A 22,241-nucleotide genomic window follows, 5' to 3' on the forward strand; every position below is an offset into this window, starting at 1 on the left:
AGGCCTTCATTAAGCACAGTTAGTGTCAACAGTTAATTATGCAAATTAGGGGACCCCTCATGTGGTTTGTGGGTCCCTGGGCTCCCCCTTTCATTGCAGCCTCACACACACACACACACACACACACACACAAAATAAAAGCACCACCCTGCAGACACACATACTTCATATAGCACATACGTTCACATACACACAGTATGCCATTCACACGTTACTTTTCCTCCTCACTCATTTCTTGCCAGGAATCAAAAATGCAGTGTTATGTGCTGATATATAAATGGAGGCCAATGAGGCCCCTGAGGTCTCCAGTGGCTTTTCTTGCCATCAAAGGACCTCCGGAAGGTTCTTGCTGGGTGAAGCTGAAAGCCCACCAAGTTCTCCTCATCAAGGCTAGTGAGTGGGGGGTGGCATCCATGCTCCCTCAGAAACAAAATGGGGGAGAAAAAAAAAACTGCATCAAAACAGTCAATTAGGCAAAAATGCATGACAGCCAAATTCGAGCATTGTTTCTGTGATGGTAATGACAGGCCCCATCCACACATCTGATGTCTGCGGCCCCCTGATTTTCAAATGGTGGGAAGCCATCAGTAATTAATAGTCACACGCTTCGGGCCCCTCAGTTGTGACTGGCGGATTCTTTGTAGGCCCGGGCTAAAAAACTTCCAGTCCACATCTACCTACTTCTTGTCATCCCATCACTGCTAGTTTGTGTCCATCTCCCTCACAAATGGATCCATCACTGCCTGCTGTTTGCTTCATGTACATTGTTTATCAGCCATTTGAGTGGCTCCACTTCATTGTAGGGGGATTGTTATGGGCGCCAATTGTAACCAGCTCCCCCTGAAGCCTCCATCTAAACCCGTTCACCTCCCACTAATTGTGGAGAGATATGGTCTTTGGGGGGTTTAAAAGGGTGGCTAGATGAAACGGCCTCCGTTGTGAACTGAAAACTGTTCAAACACCACAGTTCCTTTTGGAACCGGTCTCTTGTTTGTTATTTTGTTTGCCTTTGCTTTTTTCCCTAGCAAAGAAAACTTCTCAAAAACAGCAGTCTCAGAGTGATTATGTAATAGTAAATCAAAAACAGACTGTAAACCACACTGGTCCAAATCCACCAAGTGAAGCTCTGGGAGCAAGTCTCTGTTCTTTCACCATGTGATACAGGTGTCATATTTTTGTGGCTACAGGAAAGAATATCTTGCAAGAACCCCATAACCCCACAGCAGTCTATTCCTGAATCACGGTAGATATTTCAACGCCAGGTTGAGCAATGATGATTGCATTACTGGTTGTCATTTGGCTCATCCAGTGGCTTGCTTACACAGCCAGTTCCAAAATTGTTGCTAAACACGTGCTTGGTCCAATGTAAAGATGTCATACAGTGAATCCAAAAGGTGAGCCAAAAGGACCGAGCATGGGCCAGGAGACAGGAAGGGTCTGCGCAATTCATTGCCACCTAACTGAGTGGTATGCATTCATGCTGTGATCATTTTGGTGGAATATAGCACAATCGATTTAAAATAAAATAGCAAATTATAATGGATTTGTCCAACTTTAAAGACAGTGCTTCAGGACAGTGATCTGGAAACTAAGCTATTATGTTACAGCCTTGTTTTGTTCCCAGTAACCCCCCCATTATTCGTTTTTAACGAGCAAACTGAAGCATGTTTGATTAGTCCAGTTAGGTGCCTGACCTCAGATGAACTGATTATGTTTTTCACTTGCTGGAGAAACTGAAAATAAAGAGCTCTTTCAACAAGAAAAATAAATAAATAAATAAAGAAGGCTGCACAACAGGCCTAGAGGTTCATGACCAGGGCAACAAAACATTTAATATAATGGCTTTATGTTTCATTTGCCCAGTGATTTTAGATCCCCTAATACAAGGGGGTTATATCAAAACCAGCTAATATGGCACAAGGACAAACCTTAATCCGCTTTAAAATAAGGCTGATCGTCAACATTTTACTTACTATACAGTCACCATTTAATTTCAAATCCAAAGTGCTAGAGTACAAAATCATCAACACCCCTAAACATGTGCCGCTGATACTTTCTACAGGTGTAACAGCATGAAGAAACATTAAGATAGAAAAAGCTAAGGGCTGAGCTGAGGGAAATGTGTCTCTGCGTGCACATGCATGTGTGCGCGCACGTGTGTGCGCGTGTGTGTGTGGGCTACCACTATACAAACTGTATAACTAAATCCCACACAGGGAGCATTTGACTTAAGCCAATAGACTCCACATGTCTGTCCTACTTCAAAGGGGGCAAAAAAAACCCAAAACCCTCCCAAAAAACAAAACAAAAAACAAAACAGAAAACAACGTCATACAAGCCCGTTCTCATCATCTCCAAGTACAGAGTAAAAACTTGGTGCATGAAGCTAACATTATTGCTCACACAAATAAACAGTTTCACGCATCAACACTTTTGTGACACTGTTAAATATATTAGTAGCTCGGTAAATGGAGGGTTAACTGTATGTGAACTTCTTCACCAAGTCTTGTTTTCAGCTTATATTTGCTCTGCATTATCCTGACACCTACTGGATGACTAAAAATTGTCAATGCCACACAAGTTACAATAAAAAAAAAAAAAAAGTTACTTTGCTGACACACAGTACACATAGTGATTAAACAAAATCAGGACGCTCTATATGCTTGAGTTACTTTCTGTTCATCCAGTCCTCTGCACGCTTAGAGTGCAACGTCAAGTCTGGGGTCACCTGGATAAGCAGTCATCATATTTAGGCTCAAAGATTTTCTCTGCTATTACTGATAAGTCTAGTAATTGGGTTAATCAGACAAACGAGAATCTTTTTCCTTGCAACTAAATTGTGAGCAATCATTGAAGAATTGCCCCTGGTAAATGGCTAATAAATAATTTCATAAAAGCAAAGCCAGTTAAAAGACTGTGCAACATCTTGCTTTGATCAAGAATGTTTCAGCATTACTAATAAAATCAGACTTTACCGGAAGAAGGAAAAGACACACACACACACACACACACTAAGAGCCAAGGCTGATGGACAGATGTTGTGCGTATGGAAGTATTGCGCAAAGAAGCTTTCATAAATGACTGTGCACAGAGGGAAACGTTTACTTAGTCAAAGGCAGGAAAGAACAGTCAGAGGCCAACTGTGCCACGATCCATCACAGGCCTGCGTATGACAGTGCAACCTGATTCAAAGGTAGCCTAAGCCCTTCCTGAGACTGGCCCCCAGAAGAGAGAACATCCAACCTACCAATTTTGGATGAATGTGTATGACAAAGGACAGGGAAAACATCAGCATGTCAGAAAATACTGCAAAGATCTAAAGGGTCCGACTTGAAAGAAATCACCTTATGTTAACCTGCCACAGGAAAGATGGGAGGAATTCAAGGTGTTTCTAATTTTGAACAGTATGGGAATAGATTTCAGACTGTAGATGCTAAATAATCTTGAAGAGATTATTAAATCATTTTCCAGGTCAGGTCATCTAACTCTTCAAGTGCTCGCTTTTGTAAAGTCTTCAGAAAACCGAGTGCAAGGAAGCAGATTTTAATACTTTTCTTTATCTTGCTTGTCAAAAATGCCCCATAAACAAATGTAAACACACTTCTTTCACTTCAGTCTTTTCAAATGCAGACAGAACATATGACATTGTCACGAAAAAGACACAGGAGTCTGAGAAACTACAGATGGAGGTGAAACTTAAAATGCGCCACAGCATCACACTAGGAAAGAGGAAATTTCCATCACCTCCGATCAGAGCGGCAGCTGATACATACACGTAGGGCTGGGCGATATGACCCAAAATTCATATCTCGATATTTTTTAGCTGGATGGCGATATAAGATATATATCTCGATTTTTTTTTTAAGCCATAAAGTAAGAACAAAAATAGTTCTTAGTCAAAGCTGTGTCCCAGATGTCACACAGGCACTTTTATTAACATACAGCACAGATGTACATGAAAAATTACTCAAAATTAAATTATGAGAATTCATTAAATAATAATGCTCCATAAATAAAAGAAAACAAGGTTGTTTTTGTGCTAAACAAAGAGCTCACAATTGTGCAGTCAAAATGTAAACTAAAAGACGCTGAGCGTAATAACAAAGACAGACAGATTTTACAGCTGCTCTGTTCCCAAGTTTTACTGTGTGACTGATAGCCTGGAGTTTGAAATCCGCTTCATAACCACGTCTCTTACAGGTGCCATTTATGGTCCTTATACACACACAATACGGTAATATTACGTTGATGCACAGTACGTATCACTCCGCGAAGCTCCTCGGTAGCCGTAATGCGCCGACAATCTATCAAGCGGTGCAGCTCCGTAGCTTACCAAAGTCGTACTCAAACATTTTTGACAGATTGCTGAGCGCCGTGTACCACATAAAATCGGTTCGCGGCCATCAAGCACAACCAGAATTCATACATAAGGCGCGCTATCAACTTTTGAGAGAATGAAAGGATTTTAGGGTTAGCGCGGTTAGCTCGTTAGCATGTTTAGCTCGTTAGCACGTTGACGCCGTCCAGCCCCACGCATGGGGCGATGCGCAGTAACTCGTTAACGGAGATTTGCCGTGTCCGTCTTGTCGCTGCCTGCACGTGAAGCGATGGGGGAGGAGGGGGAGTTGTCTTCAGTGAAGGCGAGGCGGAGTAACGTTGCGTAGAGACAAAAGTGGACGAAAGAGAGGCAAACTTGCGGCTCCACAACTATAGTTATAACGTAACATAGACTATATCGATATAAAGGATATTGTCACATCTTATATCTCGTATAAAAATATATCGATATGTTTTAAAAACTCGATATATCGCCCAGCTCTACATACACGCAACTACAGCGGAGTCATTTAACCAGAGAATGAAAGACAAGTGTACCCTTTCCTCGAAGACAAAAGCCAGATGTTATTGAGTGTTAGTGGGCTTTAAGTCCAGTGTGAAAGGGGCTTAAGATGGAAAGGAACACATTAACAGGAAAGGAAAACATTAACAAGACAAAAAAACAGTCTACCCACCCATGCACACCCACACACACAAAGCATGGGTAATGGTTTGAGTAGAGTCTTGGCAAATACATCCAACAGGTCATGAAAACGTGTTTTTGGAACTTTTCACTTCTGCTTTAAATGAGTGAAAACGATTGCACACAAATAAATAAATAAGAACAAAAGACAGTGTGTGTAATAGATGAAACTTCTTGAATAGCACACGTCTTTGGTGTGGTTTCGCATGCTGTTACATCTTGCCACAAACACCTCAAAAAAGTGACCCTGTCAGTTTGCCCTCCGCAGCCCAGAGGTTTTCCATGTATCCTCTTAAAACCAATTTTCTCTTCAAGGAAATCAAAGTCAAGTGTTTTCTTTAAAATATTAATCAAAAGAATAAGTTTAATAACCCCAGGTCCCCCTTTAAATACTACTTTAATAACCTGTCCTTTGCTTTCCATATTATTATTAGTATAAATTCAGGTAATAGCAAATGAGCTACTCAGAAGCTCATGCTTATGTGTCTATTTAATGATAAAGTAGGATGTAGTGTATTTCATATTCAGAAATAATAGTATCAGGGGAAATTACCATAACAAACTCAATAGTAGTAAATCTGCAATTGAGCTAATACAAGAGTGACTGCATGGCTCCACCCAGAGGACACAGCAGTAAATTTTTATGAATTGAATCTTGAGTCTCAAATGAATTTAACAGATTTTTTGTGTTTAAATAATATATTAAAAAAACAAAAACAACAACAACGTGTCATTTTTTTTTTTTTTTTTTTTTACAAACCCATCAAAACGTGCAATTTCAAAAGCAATGGCCGACTCTCTCTTGGGTGTCTGTCAAAGACACTATATTAATAAACTTTACTTACTTTCAGATTTCAACAGATATAAGGCAAAGAACATTTAAATTGTATTTCAGGTCAACAGGAACACAATTCTCTAAATATATTTTTAATTCTGACTGTATGTTTATTTTATTTGTAGGTTTGTTGGCTTAAAGTAAATAATTTGTTTGTCAAGCAAGATAAGTAGTTTTTCAAATATAAGCATGTCCTGTGATTTCTATTATTAATACATTAATGCATTCCTATTGAATCCTATTCTGGATGACAAAGCAGCAGCAGCTTCCAAAAACAAGGTTGAAATATACGCTGAGATGCTGCTATTCATGGGTCGACTTGTGTCTTCTGTTGGGATATTTCACAATTTTCCCACAAGAAATCATCTTTTGATAGGTGAAAATGATTTGGACAGTAAATGTGTTGTGCAAAACTATATTCCTGAAGATTTCTGTGAAGAGCAGATCCAGTCTTCTTAAAGATATTTGGGAAGTCTCATAAAAACAATACTGATTTCCTCTACTCACATTTAAGGAAAAATGTTCAACCTAAAAAACTAAAATATCATGAAGAGAGTCCTCACAGTGGGCTCATATTTATGGCATTTATTAGGCAGTTACACGGACCAAGCAGGGAGTCATGTTACACCAACTTAATAAATGACTGCAAGCACAATTAGACATTATGGCTCCAAAGCAGCATTTGACATGATTTCCATGAAGAAGCTTTGAAAATGACTCTTCAAGCAATGCAACTTGTTAAACATGCCGGTTTTATGCTTCATACACCAGGTTGCGGAAGTCTATCAGGATTGGGTAAAAAGTCTTCAAACTTTTTTTGTTAGCTCTGGTTCACAGTTAATGAAGTTTCAAGCTAATTTTCAGTCTTATAGTTCAGTGTTTAGTAATCACCTTCAAACTGTATCTCATAGCAGTACAGTGACATCATCAGAATCTCCAGTTCCCCAATTTGTCATATTCATGGACACAAATATTCAACCCTTACTATGATTTATGCCCACATACACAAATGGGTATTTTTGCTTCACTTTTAAAGGGCAACAACATTCACAGCTGGAGGCTGCAGAGGCTGGTGATTTAGGTTAACAACAGTAGCCACTTCTTTTATGGATCTAATTTCTTGGTTGCCAGGGGGATACATCCCTGTTAAACACTCCAACAGGAAACTCGCCCAACAGGAAAGAGGACACAAAATAGGCTTCCTATTAAAATACATTAGTCAACATAAACCATGCTACCTGTCATGAACAAAAGTGACAAAATGCATGAATGGACACAAACAGAGTACTTTTGCAATGAGACCTGAAAAATTAAGTGAGTTAGAATGTCTCTGTCTCCGCTGTCTTTGAGAGTTTCCTACAGAAAACAGCAGAGCATTCCTTTTAATCACTCAAAGGCAGACTTTTATAGACTTGTTTTTAAGTCATTATCTTCTGAGGTTTTCATGTTGTTGCAGTTAGTCTTCATTAAGCTGTACTATTCTGTTTCAATACCTCACTATAAAATGCAGTGTTAACTTTGCAAACCACCTCGCTATGTGAAACAGCTTTGGAACATTAGTCTCCGGAAAAGCAACAATGTGGGTTTGACCACTGAACTGTTAACTGCCATCTTCTTACAATAAAACACAACAACAAAAACAACAAAAAAGTGATAACTATCACATGTGCCAACACTGAGTAAAAAGGTCAATAGATTACTCTTTTTGTAACAGCGAAGTAGTTACTACAAAGGTTGTCCTTTTATCATGTGGTAGTGCAAAAACAAAGACCAATAAATTATTTGTATTGTGAGTTCAGAGAGACGTGCAAGTCAAGCTATAACCCAACTTAACTTTAGTAAAGTGTCCTGAGCATATGCAGTGCGTTTTAAAGAATGTCTAAGAGAGAGAGGGTCTGTCCAAAAGCAGATCCCTGGATAGTCTTTGTCAACCACAGCAATGTCTGCTCAATAGCAATAGAGGGCGCCATTACCCTTTCTTCAACTCAAGCAAACAGCATGTCCAGACAAGAGTCCTTTACCTCTTTTTCACATCACTGGTGGAAAGCATAAAGCTTGGTGAAAAAGTGCACTGATCTTGTACAAGTCAGATACCCGTGTGACCAAAGAATGGATCCTGGATCTACAGCATTGTTTCACCAGCACAAAACCATAGGATGATTTGAGATCAGCTGACATATGTTGTGGTCACATGGGTTCCACTAGCATTACATTTGAATGACCTAAAGACCCATCCCAAACACTGTACATGTATTTAGTTCCATTTTTTCCACTTAAAATGGGTAAACAGTTTTGTACTGCAATGTTTGAAGAAATAAAGCATGTTTTTTCCTTTCATTAATTCTTTTGAAATTACATCAAAACAGAAAAACATCTCAGTATCTCCAAATTTGGTCTGTTACCAGTTTTGAAAACCGTGCTACAGATTTATTTTGGCCTTAGTCAGCATGAATGTCCTAAGATGTGGCCAAGGAGCAGGCTGTCCCTCCAGATCACTGTGTGAATATTTCAGCTGTCAGTCCAGAGTTTATTTTTAAGATTTTTACCTATAGAGGGAAGCTTTCTGTCTTTACAAATGATCAAATGTGGGTTTTTGCATATGTGTATGCCCACATAGACAAAGAAAAAAGAAAAAGAAAAAAAGACACAGCTACCAAAATCACTTGACACTTCCTCCACATGAGGACAGAAATATCTGTCCTCAAAGAAAAAAAAAAATTGGAACAGGAAACCCCTTTTTATGGGATTGTGCCGCTTTCATCACTCATATAAAAGAGGATTACATCTGAGGCCGATAAGGCTTCAGTGGACACAACATTTGTTTGTTACAAGTGTTGTCTAATATCTTCATTTCACAGACTTGATAGCGAACAATACAGAAGCCCCTCAGCAACAACTGTGGGGTTGGCAAAACGATGACCTAATTTCACTTTTGTGGTATAGCAGTAACTGATTTCATTGCTCAAGGAGAGATGTCCTGTTTAAGCTGCTGCTGCAATAAAAGAGTCGTCAGAAATAGTAAATGGAGCGCAATTTTCATTATAAGGAATCCCTCAGAGATTCCACAGACTGTGATGCTGATAATCACGGTGAAACTTCTTCTCGCATTGTGAATGTACCTGAAGTCTCTGTAAAAAAGACTGAGCAAAAGTCTAAGTTAATGTCTTCTAAATAAATCACTTGTATTGAAAAATCTACAAAGCATTTGGAAAACAACACAGCTATAAATGGAAGCACCAGAAGTGGGTGGCAGGGATACAACTATGGGACGCTTAATCCAACTGATGGAAAGGAGTGGGCTAGATTTACATCCAGCTTGAGATGGCACATCTTTGTCAATCACGAGCTGAACTATGAATGACACATGCAGACCTGTTGCAAATTAAAGGTAAAAAACTCAATGTATTGACCTAGTAATGCATTGAGTGACTAAAAATGCCATAACACCTTCATCATCATGATCATCAACATCATCAGTCAGTATGATTGACTTGGGGGAAAAGGTGGGGGGGGAAGGAAACAAAACAAAATAAATAAAGCAATGCAAAACTTAGACAAATACATCACTACCAACAACACCCTGTAGCTAAACTAAATAGTTCCACTACACTAGACAAAACACAAATTACTCCAGCTGTGGAAGGATTAAGAAAAATATGTCCTGTTGAATTTACAGTCTGCATGTAGAGATTCTTGAATTCACTTGGAGTAACAATGATGCATACTAGATAAAAAAAATGATAGAAGAGAAAGCGCCCTTCTGGCTTGGATTAGGAATTTGCAACCCATTCGTGTATTACAATGTCTTGCGGATAAGCATATTACAATATGTGCTTTAGGGTCTGAGCTGGGGCTAAAGATGGGTCCTTGTCATGTGAGGTGGACAAAGACTATTGTGTAACAGAAAGACGCTTTAAGGCGTCCCTTAACAAAAAGCCCACGGGGAGTGTTTTCAGATTCAAGGGCGATGTAAGGGAGGCTTCTGCAAATATAGGCCAACAGAACAGATTTATGTGGTGAAGAAAAACAGATACATGAGAATAAATAATTTAGTAATTCAAATAAACATACTTTAGCTGCATGTTATCAGACTTTATGACGAGCACTTTTTATCCAATTGTGTGAACTGATATTACATCCACCCATTTTCTTTCACTTGTCCATTTTAGGGTGTTGCCAGTGAGGTGGAGGGCTATAATTTTACTTTTGTGGAACTGCTATTTCTTTTTACTCTTTTTAAATTATGTTTAAAAAACAAACAATATTCAAAACATTCCTGAACCACCCCAGCTTCAAAAGGAATGTGAGCCTGAAAAAAAATTCTTCTAGTTCCTGATGCACATGGTACACAAAGGCCGAATGCGGCATCGCCCTGCTCTGTCAGCCAATACATCTCATACAGGAAGTTTTTCTTTGTTGTTTCTCAAACATGTGCAGCCAAATTCCTGCCCAAAACGTCCTTGACAAAAACAAAACAAACTAATAAGGACTGGCAGACCGTTTTTAGGAAATGGTACTTGATCATTGGGGAGTGACCAGTAGGTACTGTGGTTATTTTAAAGTGTATTCATGGCCCAGTCTGGGGCAATAGCTGCTCCCATCCTGCCTTTTTAAAAGGACGGAAGCAGTATGGAAATTTACACTGCGAACACCCTGTGTTAAGAAAGGTTTATTTATGGTAAAATAAATCTGTCTGGCATATGACACAATACACATTTCAAGAAATTGTTTTGTTTTGTTAATCCTGAAACTTATTGCAATGAATTCTAAAAAGGTCAAAGCAACTTTTAAAAGTTTCTCATTCACTCTGACACAATTCAAATAAATTCAAAAAACAAAACGTGAAAATATATGTTATGAAATTATGTTAACTGCTGCACAAGTTGATTGCATCCAAAAGTAAGATATCTCAAGATAAGAGAGCTTAAAATATGTCTTCCAGAAAACAGGATGACTTTTTCTCCAGAACTAAGATGTGAATTGGGATTTCCTGCAAGATGGGAATTATTTTTCCCCCTAAAATCTGCTCTTCAAAATAAATTTGGAGAATAAATGTTACATAGAAAAGCGCCAACTCTGCTTAGGTTTATTCATTGTGTGTCAATTCACTTACTTCATTTACATTAATATAGCCTTGTGGAAAAAAAGAAATAATGCTGTTTACCCTTGCCAGATCAACCTGTCAGCACTGAACCAACAAAAAGCCAGAAGACAAAGGATGCAAAAGAAAGTACATCTAAGTACAGAGTAGGGCTGCCACGATTTGTCGACTAGTCACGATTACGTCGACTATCAAAATCGTCGACGACTGATTTAATAGTCGACGTGTCGTTTGAAGCTTTGTAAGATCGCAAAAGACGCAGGAATAATAGCAGGATTTAAGAGTGTAATAACGGACTGAAACAGAAGATGGCAGCACAGCATGTACAAGGATGCCAGCTGCCGTTAAACCCCGAAGAAGAAGAAGCAGCTGTGTCCCAGAATTCATAGCGCGGCCCAGCTTAGTTTCTAGTGATGGGCAGATGAAGCCCCATGAAGCACTGAAGCTTTTCATCCAATTGGTTCACCCCAACGCGAAGCTTCATGAAGCTTCATTTGCTCTAGCAGGACACCTACTGGACGTAAAAATAATAGCTGGCATGAATTTGAAGAGTGTGGCATTTTGCACACAGCCTGTAAATGTCAACAACAAAAGGAGTGTGTAAAACACCTATAGTGTAGTGATGGCAGTATACTGTGTATATTTATGCTGGCAGTATGGAAAATGATTATTTGCGGCAAAGTTCGAACCGCTTCATGAACCAGTCACGTGGTACAGCCGGGCAGCGAGGCTTCGGACGTCATCATTTTCAGCTCCTCCCATAAATGAAGCAAGCCTCGATACGCGCTTCGCGGAAACGCCCCCTCCATTACTCGACACACGCTCCGAAGCCTCGATACAGAACGTCCCATCACTATTAGTTTCCAACAATGGCGGTAGCTAGTTAGTTTTAATATTACTCTTAGTATTCTTTCTGGGTCACAAAATAAACGTTTAACATATTTTCAGGCGAGAATGTAGCTGTGTAAACCTCAAATATCTGCTCAGTTTATCAGGACACCACATATTTTCAAAAGCGCTCCGACGTTTTCGGAGACGTCTGTTACCCACTAGCTCGATAGCTAGCCGGGGGCTAGGTCACTAGCGCCGTGAGAACACCGGACTCCCGGCAAATTGTTTTCAAACCCACCGCCGTCTTTTGCGACTCAGGTTAAATATATATGAGACACTTAGATAAATTAAAAATGTTATTGTTTGGCTTTTTTTTAGTATTTTATTTGTTCCTGAGTAAATCGGTTTGGCTGAGATTAAAGTTATAGTTTTTACACAGCTGAATAAACGTCAAGCAGACAGCTGATTATCAGAAGTGTGAGATGCTGGAGAATATACTCCGGTGTCCTGTTATATTTTAGATAGCAAGGAGTTTATTAAACTTTACCGAAACAATCTGCAAATTTCATTAAAATTGAATAAACTATCATCTTGTCTTTATTTTTAGTTAGCACCTTAAAAGCTTAAAGCTGTAAGCTAATGATAGTTATATAAGAGCAGATGCTGCTGGTGCAATAAGCTGTAGTTTTACGTCCAGTGGATGATGATCTGATTAGTCGACTAATCGCATAAATAATCGGTGACTAGTCGACTATCAAAATAATCGCCCTAGTACAGAGGTAGGAAAAGGAAGAATTTAAAAAAAAAAACAAAAACCACACAACAAGATTTTCAATCATTTTTAATGATGATAAATCTAACTCACATCCTCACTTTCAGCCAATTTAGGAATGCCAGCCTAATGTGGATGCCTTTTGACTGTGTCAAGCAAACCAGAGCACCCAAGCAAATATAAGGAAAATAGAAACGCCATACAGAATAGGGCTGCCACGATTAGTCAACTAGTCACGATTACATCGACTATCAAAATCGTCGACGACTGATTTAATAGTCGACGCGTCGTTTGAAGCTTTGTAAGATCACAAAAGACGCAGGAATAAGTAGTAGGATTTAAGAGTGTAATAACGGACTGAAACAGAAGATGGCAGCACTGCATGTACAAGGATGCCAGCTGCCGTTAAACCCCGAAGAAGAAGAAGCTGTGTCCCAGAATTCATAGCGCAGCCCAGCTCAGTTTACAACAATGGCGGCAGCTAGTTAGTTTTAATATTACTCTTATTATTATTTCTGGGTCACAAAATAAACGTTTAACATATTTTCAGGCGAGAATGTAGCTATGGAAACTGAAAATATCTGCTCAGTTTATCAAGACACCACATATTTTCAGAGACGTCTGTTACCCACTAGCTCGATAGCTAGCCCGGGGCAAGGCTCACTGGAGCCCGTGAGAACACCGGACTCCCTGCAAATCGTTTTCAAACCCACTGCAATCTTTCACTACTCAGGTTAAATATATATAAGTCACTTAGAGAACTTCAAAATGCTATTGTTTGGCTTTTTTTTTTTTTGTATTTTATTTGTTCCTGAGTAAATCGGTTTGGCTGAGATTAAAGTTATAGTTTTTACACAGCTGAATAAACATCAAGAAGACAACTGATTATCAGAAGTATGAGATGCTCGAGAATATACTCCGGTGTCCCGTTATATTTTAGATAGCAAGGAGTTTATTAAACTTCACCGAAACAATCTACAAATTTCATTAAAATTTAACAAACTATCATCTTGTCTTTATTTTTAGTTAGCACATACCTTACACACTTAAAGCTGTAAGCTAATGATAGTTATATAAGAGCAGACGCATGCTGGTGCAATAAGCTGTACGTTTTACGTCCAATGGATGCACGATCCGATTAGTCTACTAATCGCAAAAATAATCGGTGACTAGTCGACTATCAAAATAATCGTTTGTGGCAGCCCTAATACAGAAAAGATCCCAGGAGGGTTTAAACCTAAAACCTTCTTTCTATGATGTGCATGTGCTGTTTACTGAGCCAATGTGCTGCTGTGCATAAAAACACAAAGCAGATAACTTAAATGATATTACCATAAGAAAAGTACTTTTGGTTTATGGGGAAAAAATACTCAAAAAAAATATTTCATCTTTACCGGGACAAAAACGATGCATGTGTTACCAGTGTGGTGACAGCTGCACAAATCAGTAAAGTTTAAGAGAAACCCCTCTTTAAATAGTGATGTTTTTCTGATATTTATCTGCCTTTATAAAGTTATTTACTTTGATTCTGAACAACTGAACGTATCTACTGCGTCTTACAAAGACATCTCTTACACAGCACCTTAAACAGTTTTCACTACTATCCAATAAAAAGACTTATTTTCTGACTTTGGTTCAGTGAGTCCTGCATTAATGTGAAAGAATTAGTATGCTGCTTCAGGTTTCTTATATGGGCCACCTTGGGTGTAAAGCTGCCATTATCTTGTGCACACTCTCTAGCCTTTCTTTCCAAATTAAGCTCAAAGCAGTCTTGAGCATCTTGATCTAAATAGTGTGACCTGAGTCTGAAAATTAGAAGCAGCATGTATGAGAAACACTTTTCCACTCCATTAAAAACATAATGAGTTAGCCACGAAGTGACTAATGCGATCACTTAGACCCTTAATGGTTAAGGGTCCAAAGAGCAGTAGCTATGGTACCCATAGCACGTGGCCACATACTAATATCCCAGGGCACCTGCTGCTACAGAGAACCTAACCAACATCTACCTGCACTGCTGTAATAAAAACAGAATAGATACATGGTTTGTATTGGAAAAGTTTGACTGAATAAGCAGATGGACATAGAGTGACTCAGCACAGAGGTTTCAGTGAAAATGTGTCCAATTCAAAAGAAACAGGTAACTCGAGATAAGGAAGGCGTGAGCTGATAGCTGGGTGATATCGGTCTAAACCTGTTCTCAAATAGATGAATCCGGTATCAGTGACAACATGCTGATTCTGTGAAATTCTCTGTTATTCTCTTTTAACTGCTCACACATCAGCAGTTGTGCACAAGATGCCAGTGGGAGACCTAGCAAAGCATGGAGGAAGAGAACAGCAAAGGGTCAGCAGTTTGGAGGTATTTCATGCCTGCCATGCCAACGACCTCTTTGACAAGACTGAAAAGATCAGATGATGACTGTGGGCTTCTCTCCCTCTCTTTTTACCTCTCGTGTTTAGTGAGAGACAGCAGAAGCTATGAGGACATTGGGTAGATGTAATACTTGTTGAGGAGCATTTATGATTACAATAACATAATGCACTGTCAACTCTATTAGTAGCATTTCACATCAGCCATCTCTTATCAGCTTATCAGCTGTGGATGCAAAAAAAAAAAAAAAAAAAAAAAAAAAAAAAAGGAGAAAACAGAACAACTGTTTCCCTAATCAAAATAATTCTACATGCTTTATTATTCCTTTATCAACACACAGACACACACACACAGTCCAAGGAGTCAGTTTTTCCTGTCCCACCACACAGCCCCCATAGACCAAGGCAGATGGGGCTATATTAACAAATTTTGCCAAACAATATGCTCCAAGTATCCATGATGGCACGAACCAACTTACTGTCTGTAGAATTGCTAAGCCTACTACATAAATGTGTTTTTTCCTTTTTTGTGTGAGATGTGTTAGTACTCCTGATTTTCCATCAAGATCAATAAGAAAAAAAAACAACTGTTGGTTAATGAAATACAATGAGTACATTTCTTATTAAAGTGCAGCTGCTCTAATTTGTTATCTTCCCACATTTTGTGATTTGGAGTCAGCTTCTTCGCTTTTTTGTTGGCCTAACTAAAACATTTTGGTTCAACATAATCGCCCTGCTGACAGCAACAGCAGGTTCAAGTTCAGGTACAAAGCAGGACAGCGGTGTTGACAGAGGAAGGGGATCATCGGACTAACTTTCCCAAGGAGATACAACCCAACACATAAACTCTGCGACCCAGAACAATAGTTTAACCTCAGTTCAACCTTTCTCACAGCTCGATTTTACTTGGACGAGTTCATGTGCCGCTCACAGACAGTATAAGACGAGGGCGTAGCTATTGAGACATCAATCACTGGTTTCTTAAGTTGCACTTTGAAGCCTTGAGATCAGCGTTTTCATTATCTCCCTCTTGGTTTCTAAAAAGTAGATATGACAAGAAAGGGCAGGTCTGACTGCTCACAGCTTATCAATCACTAATCATTAGCCAATGACCATACCACTGATAATCATCCTTTTTAAAGCACAATATGACAGATTTACAAAATAGACTCAGAATGACCCAAAAGACAGAAACGGACACAATTTCCCCAAAGACTTTGACAGGACTTAGCTTTTGCCACCTAGTGGATTTGTCACAGAATGCAGGTTTGAAGCGCTTCCGAAATGGCTTTGTTTTTCTGACCTGAAAGCTACGTCTGTTGAATTCTGGCTTTGGAGCTGCTATGCTCAGTTCTCCAGAGCAGAACAAGGACTGAAGCATGGTGGCTGTGGGGGTCGTGTGCAGGGTGGTTCATGATCTTGGTTAGATCCAAGAAATCTTTTCTTGTCACACTACAATACCTGTATTTATTTTCCTAGTGGTTTATTCATCCACCCATCCAGATAGTCTTTTATTTATTAAGAACTTTATTCAACTAATTTACACTATTTCAGAATTTTTGTTTTTTTATGTAACTCCTCTTTGTTATTGGCCATTTTTTTTAACCTAACTGAGCGATTTCTTCATTTCATATTGCATCATTTTTACTGAGCTACTATATTTAGGCTATTTTGTTATGGGTTATATTTAATGTTTTGATTGCTGCGACCCAGTAAATGCTCAAATTTTGAGATAAGTACAGCTTATCTAACAATCAGCTGCAAAGTGATTTGTGACGAGATAAACGCTTTATATGAGAACAGCTTTATTGAGGAGGCAGCTGATTACATTCCTCCAATTACTTCGCAAATAAAATATATTGCAAGTGGCATTATTTATTGAAATATTTAATTTACATGTAGCTGAATCTGTGTGGGAAAAAAACAAAACAAAGCAGCAGTTTACTTCATTTTGCTACAGATTTCCCTTTGTTAGTCCCAACCCACTCAGTCAATAATATAATAAAAACTTTTCATAATCTGTGTTACAGGAATAACTAAGAGTACAACGGACAATTTGCACCACTTAATATAACTAGAGATCTAAGAGCCCAGCAGCATTGTTATTGTTGTTTGGATGTTGATGGTGCCTCAAGAATTAAGCAAACTGACAGAAGAAAACATTAAAAGCCAGTCAAACAGCAATAAAAAAGTATTATCAGCAACAGTTGCTACATTTTAATTTACAAGGTCTATTAGTTTAATTCCAATACACCTAATACCCATCTACTTATTCCCACTCATTTGATTCAAGAATGGCTGAAACGATGAGTCAACGATGAGGCACGACGTTTTAATCAAACAAACGCTTACTGTTAAACACTTATTTCAGAATCAGCCTTTCTGTTTATGTTCATTGAAAAGGCTTTACCAGCTGGTGAGAGAGTAACAGAGGAGCAGACAAAATGCAATGTGAGTCATCAGCTGCTGTTAAAATACAACTATTTCAAAACATGTACCAAATACTGCAGTGCTTCTAAAAATACGTCTATTTGTCTATTTATGTTAACCAATATCTCTCTTACAAGTCACATGGCAGTAGAAACTCAAAAACAAATTTGACAGTTATCACTATTTGAATAATATGGATGGATTCGTTTAAAACTATGATGCACTTAAGACTGCCTGAAGCCAGTTGCTAGGAGCTCAGGTAGAAAAAGAGACAATAATCTGTCTTTTTGCTTGTATCCACCTTTTCCAGCTTAATATTATGCCAACATACACATTAGAGCGCACTCTATATTCAGTGATCAACCAGCTGTAAAGCACTGCAAGGAAAGATTAAAAGCATACTAAAACTAGTAGTAGTATGTTCAATCTAACACATAAACACACAGACCGCATCCCTCCTGTTCTCCAGCAAACAAATACCAGCATGTTTGCATCTTCTTACCGTGTAAAGCCCAATCCTGCACAAGGCAAGGGACAGCTGCATGTGCTCCGACATTGCGTTCAACAACAAGTGTAACCCGCGGCAACAAACAACCCAAGCCTCTGGAGTAAGTGAATGGGTGGAGGAGGATCAGGGATAGCTGAGCGGTGCCAGGTCAACACCATGAGTCCTGTTCTTCACCGTGTCACGTTCAGCAGCCCAAAGCCACAGTTCAATTCTTTTTTTTAACACTTGAGATTGAGTTTTGAAAGACTGCAGATGAGCAAGACTGACGGTTGTCCAGTGTTTACTCCCTACAGTCATTCATAGAAAGAAAAGAAAAAAACTATTACCACAAGGATCAGCAGACTGACACAAGCTTAAGATTAGTTTGTGAGGATCTCTCTCTCCACAGAGATTAAGGACTCTCTGACAACTAGGGATCCAGAATAAGACTGCAAATTGGATTAGTCACCATTACACACCCACACACTATGGCCATACTGTACGCACAGCTTTACGGAGAAGAGAATATATTGCTTTCCATGCATGGAGGAGGATAAAAGGATCGACCACTTGAGTCTGCAGCGGTCGTGGGGATTTCAATCATTGTTGAGGAACGTTTTGTTGGAAGTCTGTTAACTGTGAGTCATCTTCAAATTGCTTGCTTTGGTCAGCTCGGCAGTCTAGTTCTAGCTGCTGCCACTATCAACTGACACAAATTTGTAGTTAAAATATAAAATGCTCAATATTAATTCAATACGCTACATGATGAATAATTTCACCAGGAGGAGGCAGGAACACTTATTGAATTGAGTGAAAGTATCTGATATAGGAGTGAAGAAAAGTCATGTCTGGGGAACTTATTGCCAAGTATAAAATTGCAAGTGTTACACTTAAAAGTGACAATCAAAACTGTAATTCCAATTATTCCATATAATGTTTTTTCTGCAGTTATGAATAGAAATTTTTGCCATGCTCTTTAGTGCGTCTTGGGAACAAACACTGATTTATATAATCTGAGAATTTCTGGGTCATTCCATTTAAAGTCAACAAAATCTGAAAACTGTTTCCACCTGACCTTCTCAAAAATCATCTGATTCTTAGCACAATCATTTTAGCATACCTATCAAATCATGCAAAGTTCATATTGTGAAACAGCAGAGTGAGCAACAGTGTTTTTTTTTCACAACGATAAACTGGTGCAGTTTTTCAAGAAAAACGATGATATATCCTTTCATTTTGACGTGTAAAAGGGATTATAGATAAATAATTCTGCTGAGGAAAAGATTCTGGCATTAGACTGTGGTATTTGGAGTAAAACTGCTTAGACTGGATTTCTTTCAAAAGAAAGAAATGTTTTTCAGCCCTGAAAATGTAACACGGCTACGAGGTTAGGAGGGTTCACAAATTCTGGAAAAAATAAAAGATGCTGTCAAATTTAAGAATGACCCACATCTGTACTTCAAGGTCCTGCCATTCAAACAAACTAAAAAAAATATCTTACTTTCAAGGCAAAATTTTGCATGGCTTCATAACATGAAGTTATTGTACAAAAATAATCAATTTTAGAGGGTCAAGTAGTGGCTGGCTGATTTTGTCATGGAATTTTTTTTAAGCCTACAAACAATCCCAAAGTCAACAAAACAACTTTTCATCTAGTTGTTCTCAAATTACAATGTCCTTTTTCTTCATTAATTTAAAAACCAAAGCAATGGTGCAACTTTAGATCAGAAATCGGATTTTTTGTAAAGTGTTTCAAAAAGTGCTAAATAAATAAATCAAAATCCTATTGAATACAGTATATTCAAATCATATTCATGTCACAATTTTTATAGCAGACACCACCTTCTGTATTGGGATTAGTTATATGACAGTCTATGATGGCCCATTGTAAAGCACTTTATCCAATGATTGTAGGTCAGTAAGATGAACTGTACAATCGAAATCTTGGTAATAAAGCTGTATTTAATGGTTTGATAGACCAAGCCATTTTTTTTATTTTTCAAGTAAAATGAGTATAAATCAAACAACAAACTCATTTGCATTTCCTTAATCCAGGAGCGTATTTTCCCCAGTAAAGAAATGTTTCGTCGTACCCAACGCTATGATATCATTTATGGACTGAGACAGAGTAAAGGAAGTGGAACTCAAGACAACATATCAGTGGAAGTCAAGATAAAAAAGGAAGTCAAAGTGCCAGTATTGGATTATGATCCATTATCTTAACAGCAACACTGATCTTGATCCATTCCAAGATACTGATCAGTGGTCCTCTCCATAACACAATGAGCTAAACAGCAGATGGGAAGGACAAAAAACATGCAGGTTTACAATCAGTGAACACCGTAATCAAACTTAAACCCTCCAAGTGAAACCTGACTCAAACTTGTTGGCTCAAGTAAATGATTAGCCTAATATCGACCAAACAATAAAAGAAGCATATACCCTACTGAAACATTTTGAGTTTTCTTATCTGGATACAATAGGTCATTTTTTGTTTGCCTCTGGAGAAGAAAAGAAAAAAAACTTGGCACAGATCTTTGCCAGCGCCAGTGAGGTGTGTAACACGGTCAGACAGGGGACAAAACATCAGCCTTGTGTCCCATATGCCAACAAGATATATTCATTCTGCCAACAACTTCCCATCAGCTCTCTTTCCTCTGTGCTTCTGCTGTGAGATGTCAATCTGCCAGCACCTGCTGTGTGCCCTTGGAAAGGAGCTCTTCTGAGCCAAAACACATGCAAGCTTCAATATATTTTCACAAAGGTGTGATCCTAATGCTGACTGCGTCAACAAAAGCATGGCTATTTTAAATGTTTTATTCAAAAATGTTGCCTGTTGTACCCTGGTGAAATCTCCAAAACACCCAAGGCATCATTTGAGCTTTTAATTCCTGTAAGCTAGTGGGATCATGTACCAAAATGCTTTCAGTGTAACGATAGCAATCATCAGAAGACATCTCATGTGATCCATGGTATCACAATACAATGAACAGGAAGTATAGCTTTCCCTTAAGCCTGCATTTGTGAGTTTCGTGTTCTTCACTGCAGGTTAGTTAACCTCAGTGACTTGGAGGAGTCATTATAACTCTGGAAAAGTTTACAAAAACATCTAAATGGGCTGATACTTATACAGCACTTTATATAACATGCCTCATTCACACCCATTCATACAAGCACTTTTTCTCTGGAGAAGTGCTTTCTATCTAACATTTAAACACACTTATATACCAACTGATGCATTGGAAAGCAACTTAGGGTTGGTATCTTGGCCTGAACTGAAGCAGCCAGGGATCAAACCACCAACCTTCCAATTAACAGATGACCTGCTCTCCCTTCTACCTACCCAACATGTGACAGGAAATATATATATATCGTATCGATATTTTATTCCAGACCAAAAATTAACATATTATACATTAACTTTCCTAAAAGTAATGCAGCATTTTACTTCATTACTCCCCAGAGAAAGTAATCAGTTACACAGTTAAACATTACTGTCTTGTTTATGACCATCTCAGAATATAAACCTTATGCTTCAGTCAGACACACCGACAGAAGTCCCTATCCTTTGAAGGACGTACAATCGATTTTTATTTTAGCGTTTGTTTGAAAAGCCAACGACACAAAGCAGAACTGACACACACAGTTAGAAACGGAGGCTACAATGCTACAAGCCTGTGGAAGTTTAGATTCTGACTGCTAGGCTAGGGATGGCATCCACTCAGTTATCATTACTCGCGTTCTTCACTAGCTTTGCGTTAGCATGCTGTTTGTGCACATGCTTGCAAAGAGCCAGTTGTGTTAGCAGTATAATGTGGTTGTTTCTGTCATATCCATTACTCCCTAGACCTTTAATACAAGAAAAATAAAAGTTAATGTCCATGTCACATGCACACACACACCATTTCCCTACTGACTGGCTCACTCACCAGGTTGCAGTTGTGGCTATGCATGTCAAATAGTAACTTGTCAGGGAAAGATAATGGCAGTGGGTCGGACTGCGAACAAAACATGGATACAGGTGTTTAGTCCTTCAGTAAATCCTTTAGTGTATTAACAGTAAAATGCAAACGTTTGCTCAAAATTTCTAAGCATAAGATGAAGTGATCTCCAAAAGGTAAAAAGGAAGAAGAAAAAAATTCTCACAGAATTTTTGAATGAAAAATGAATGGAAAAAGTACCCTGTGGGTAACTCTTAATAAACTGTGAGACATTAAGAAATGAATTTACACAAGGAAAGGCAAATGCATGAACATTTCAAAGCTTTATAAATACAATATTATACATGACTTTATATTATATATAATGTCGTGTATACCCATTAAGTAGAAGGCATCTCACTGCAAAATTAAACATTAAAGGGTGGAAATTAACATTTACACAAGACTGATGC

At 38.5% G+C, this 22,241-nt stretch overlaps 1 protein-coding gene across 2 annotated transcripts in view; it reads right to left on the bottom strand.

Annotated features, from left to right (window-relative positions):
• Window positions 1–22,241, bottom strand: part of LOC308404561 (ADP-ribosylation factor-like protein 15) — a 103,708-nt gene that overhangs the window by 75,560 nt on the left and 5,907 nt on the right. Inside the window, exon 1 of one of the 2 annotated variants that reach the window (XM_080894664.1) lies at window positions 17,864–17,932. The exons of the other annotated variant lie outside the window; for it this stretch is intronic. Coding sequence (XP_080750790.1) covers window positions 17,864–17,917 — 54 coding nt within the window. The 5' untranslated portion in view covers window positions 17,918–17,932. Of the gene's footprint in view, window positions 1–17,863; window positions 17,933–22,241 lie in introns of those variants that run through there. 2 annotated transcript variants of the gene reach the window in all.

The sequence above is a fragment of the Rhamphochromis sp. 'chilingali' genome, assembly GCF_963969265.1.
Source record: "Rhamphochromis sp. 'chilingali' genome assembly, chromosome: 10".
NCBI classification, from domain to species: Eukaryota; Metazoa; Chordata; class Actinopteri; order Cichliformes; family Cichlidae; genus Rhamphochromis; species Rhamphochromis sp. 'chilingali'.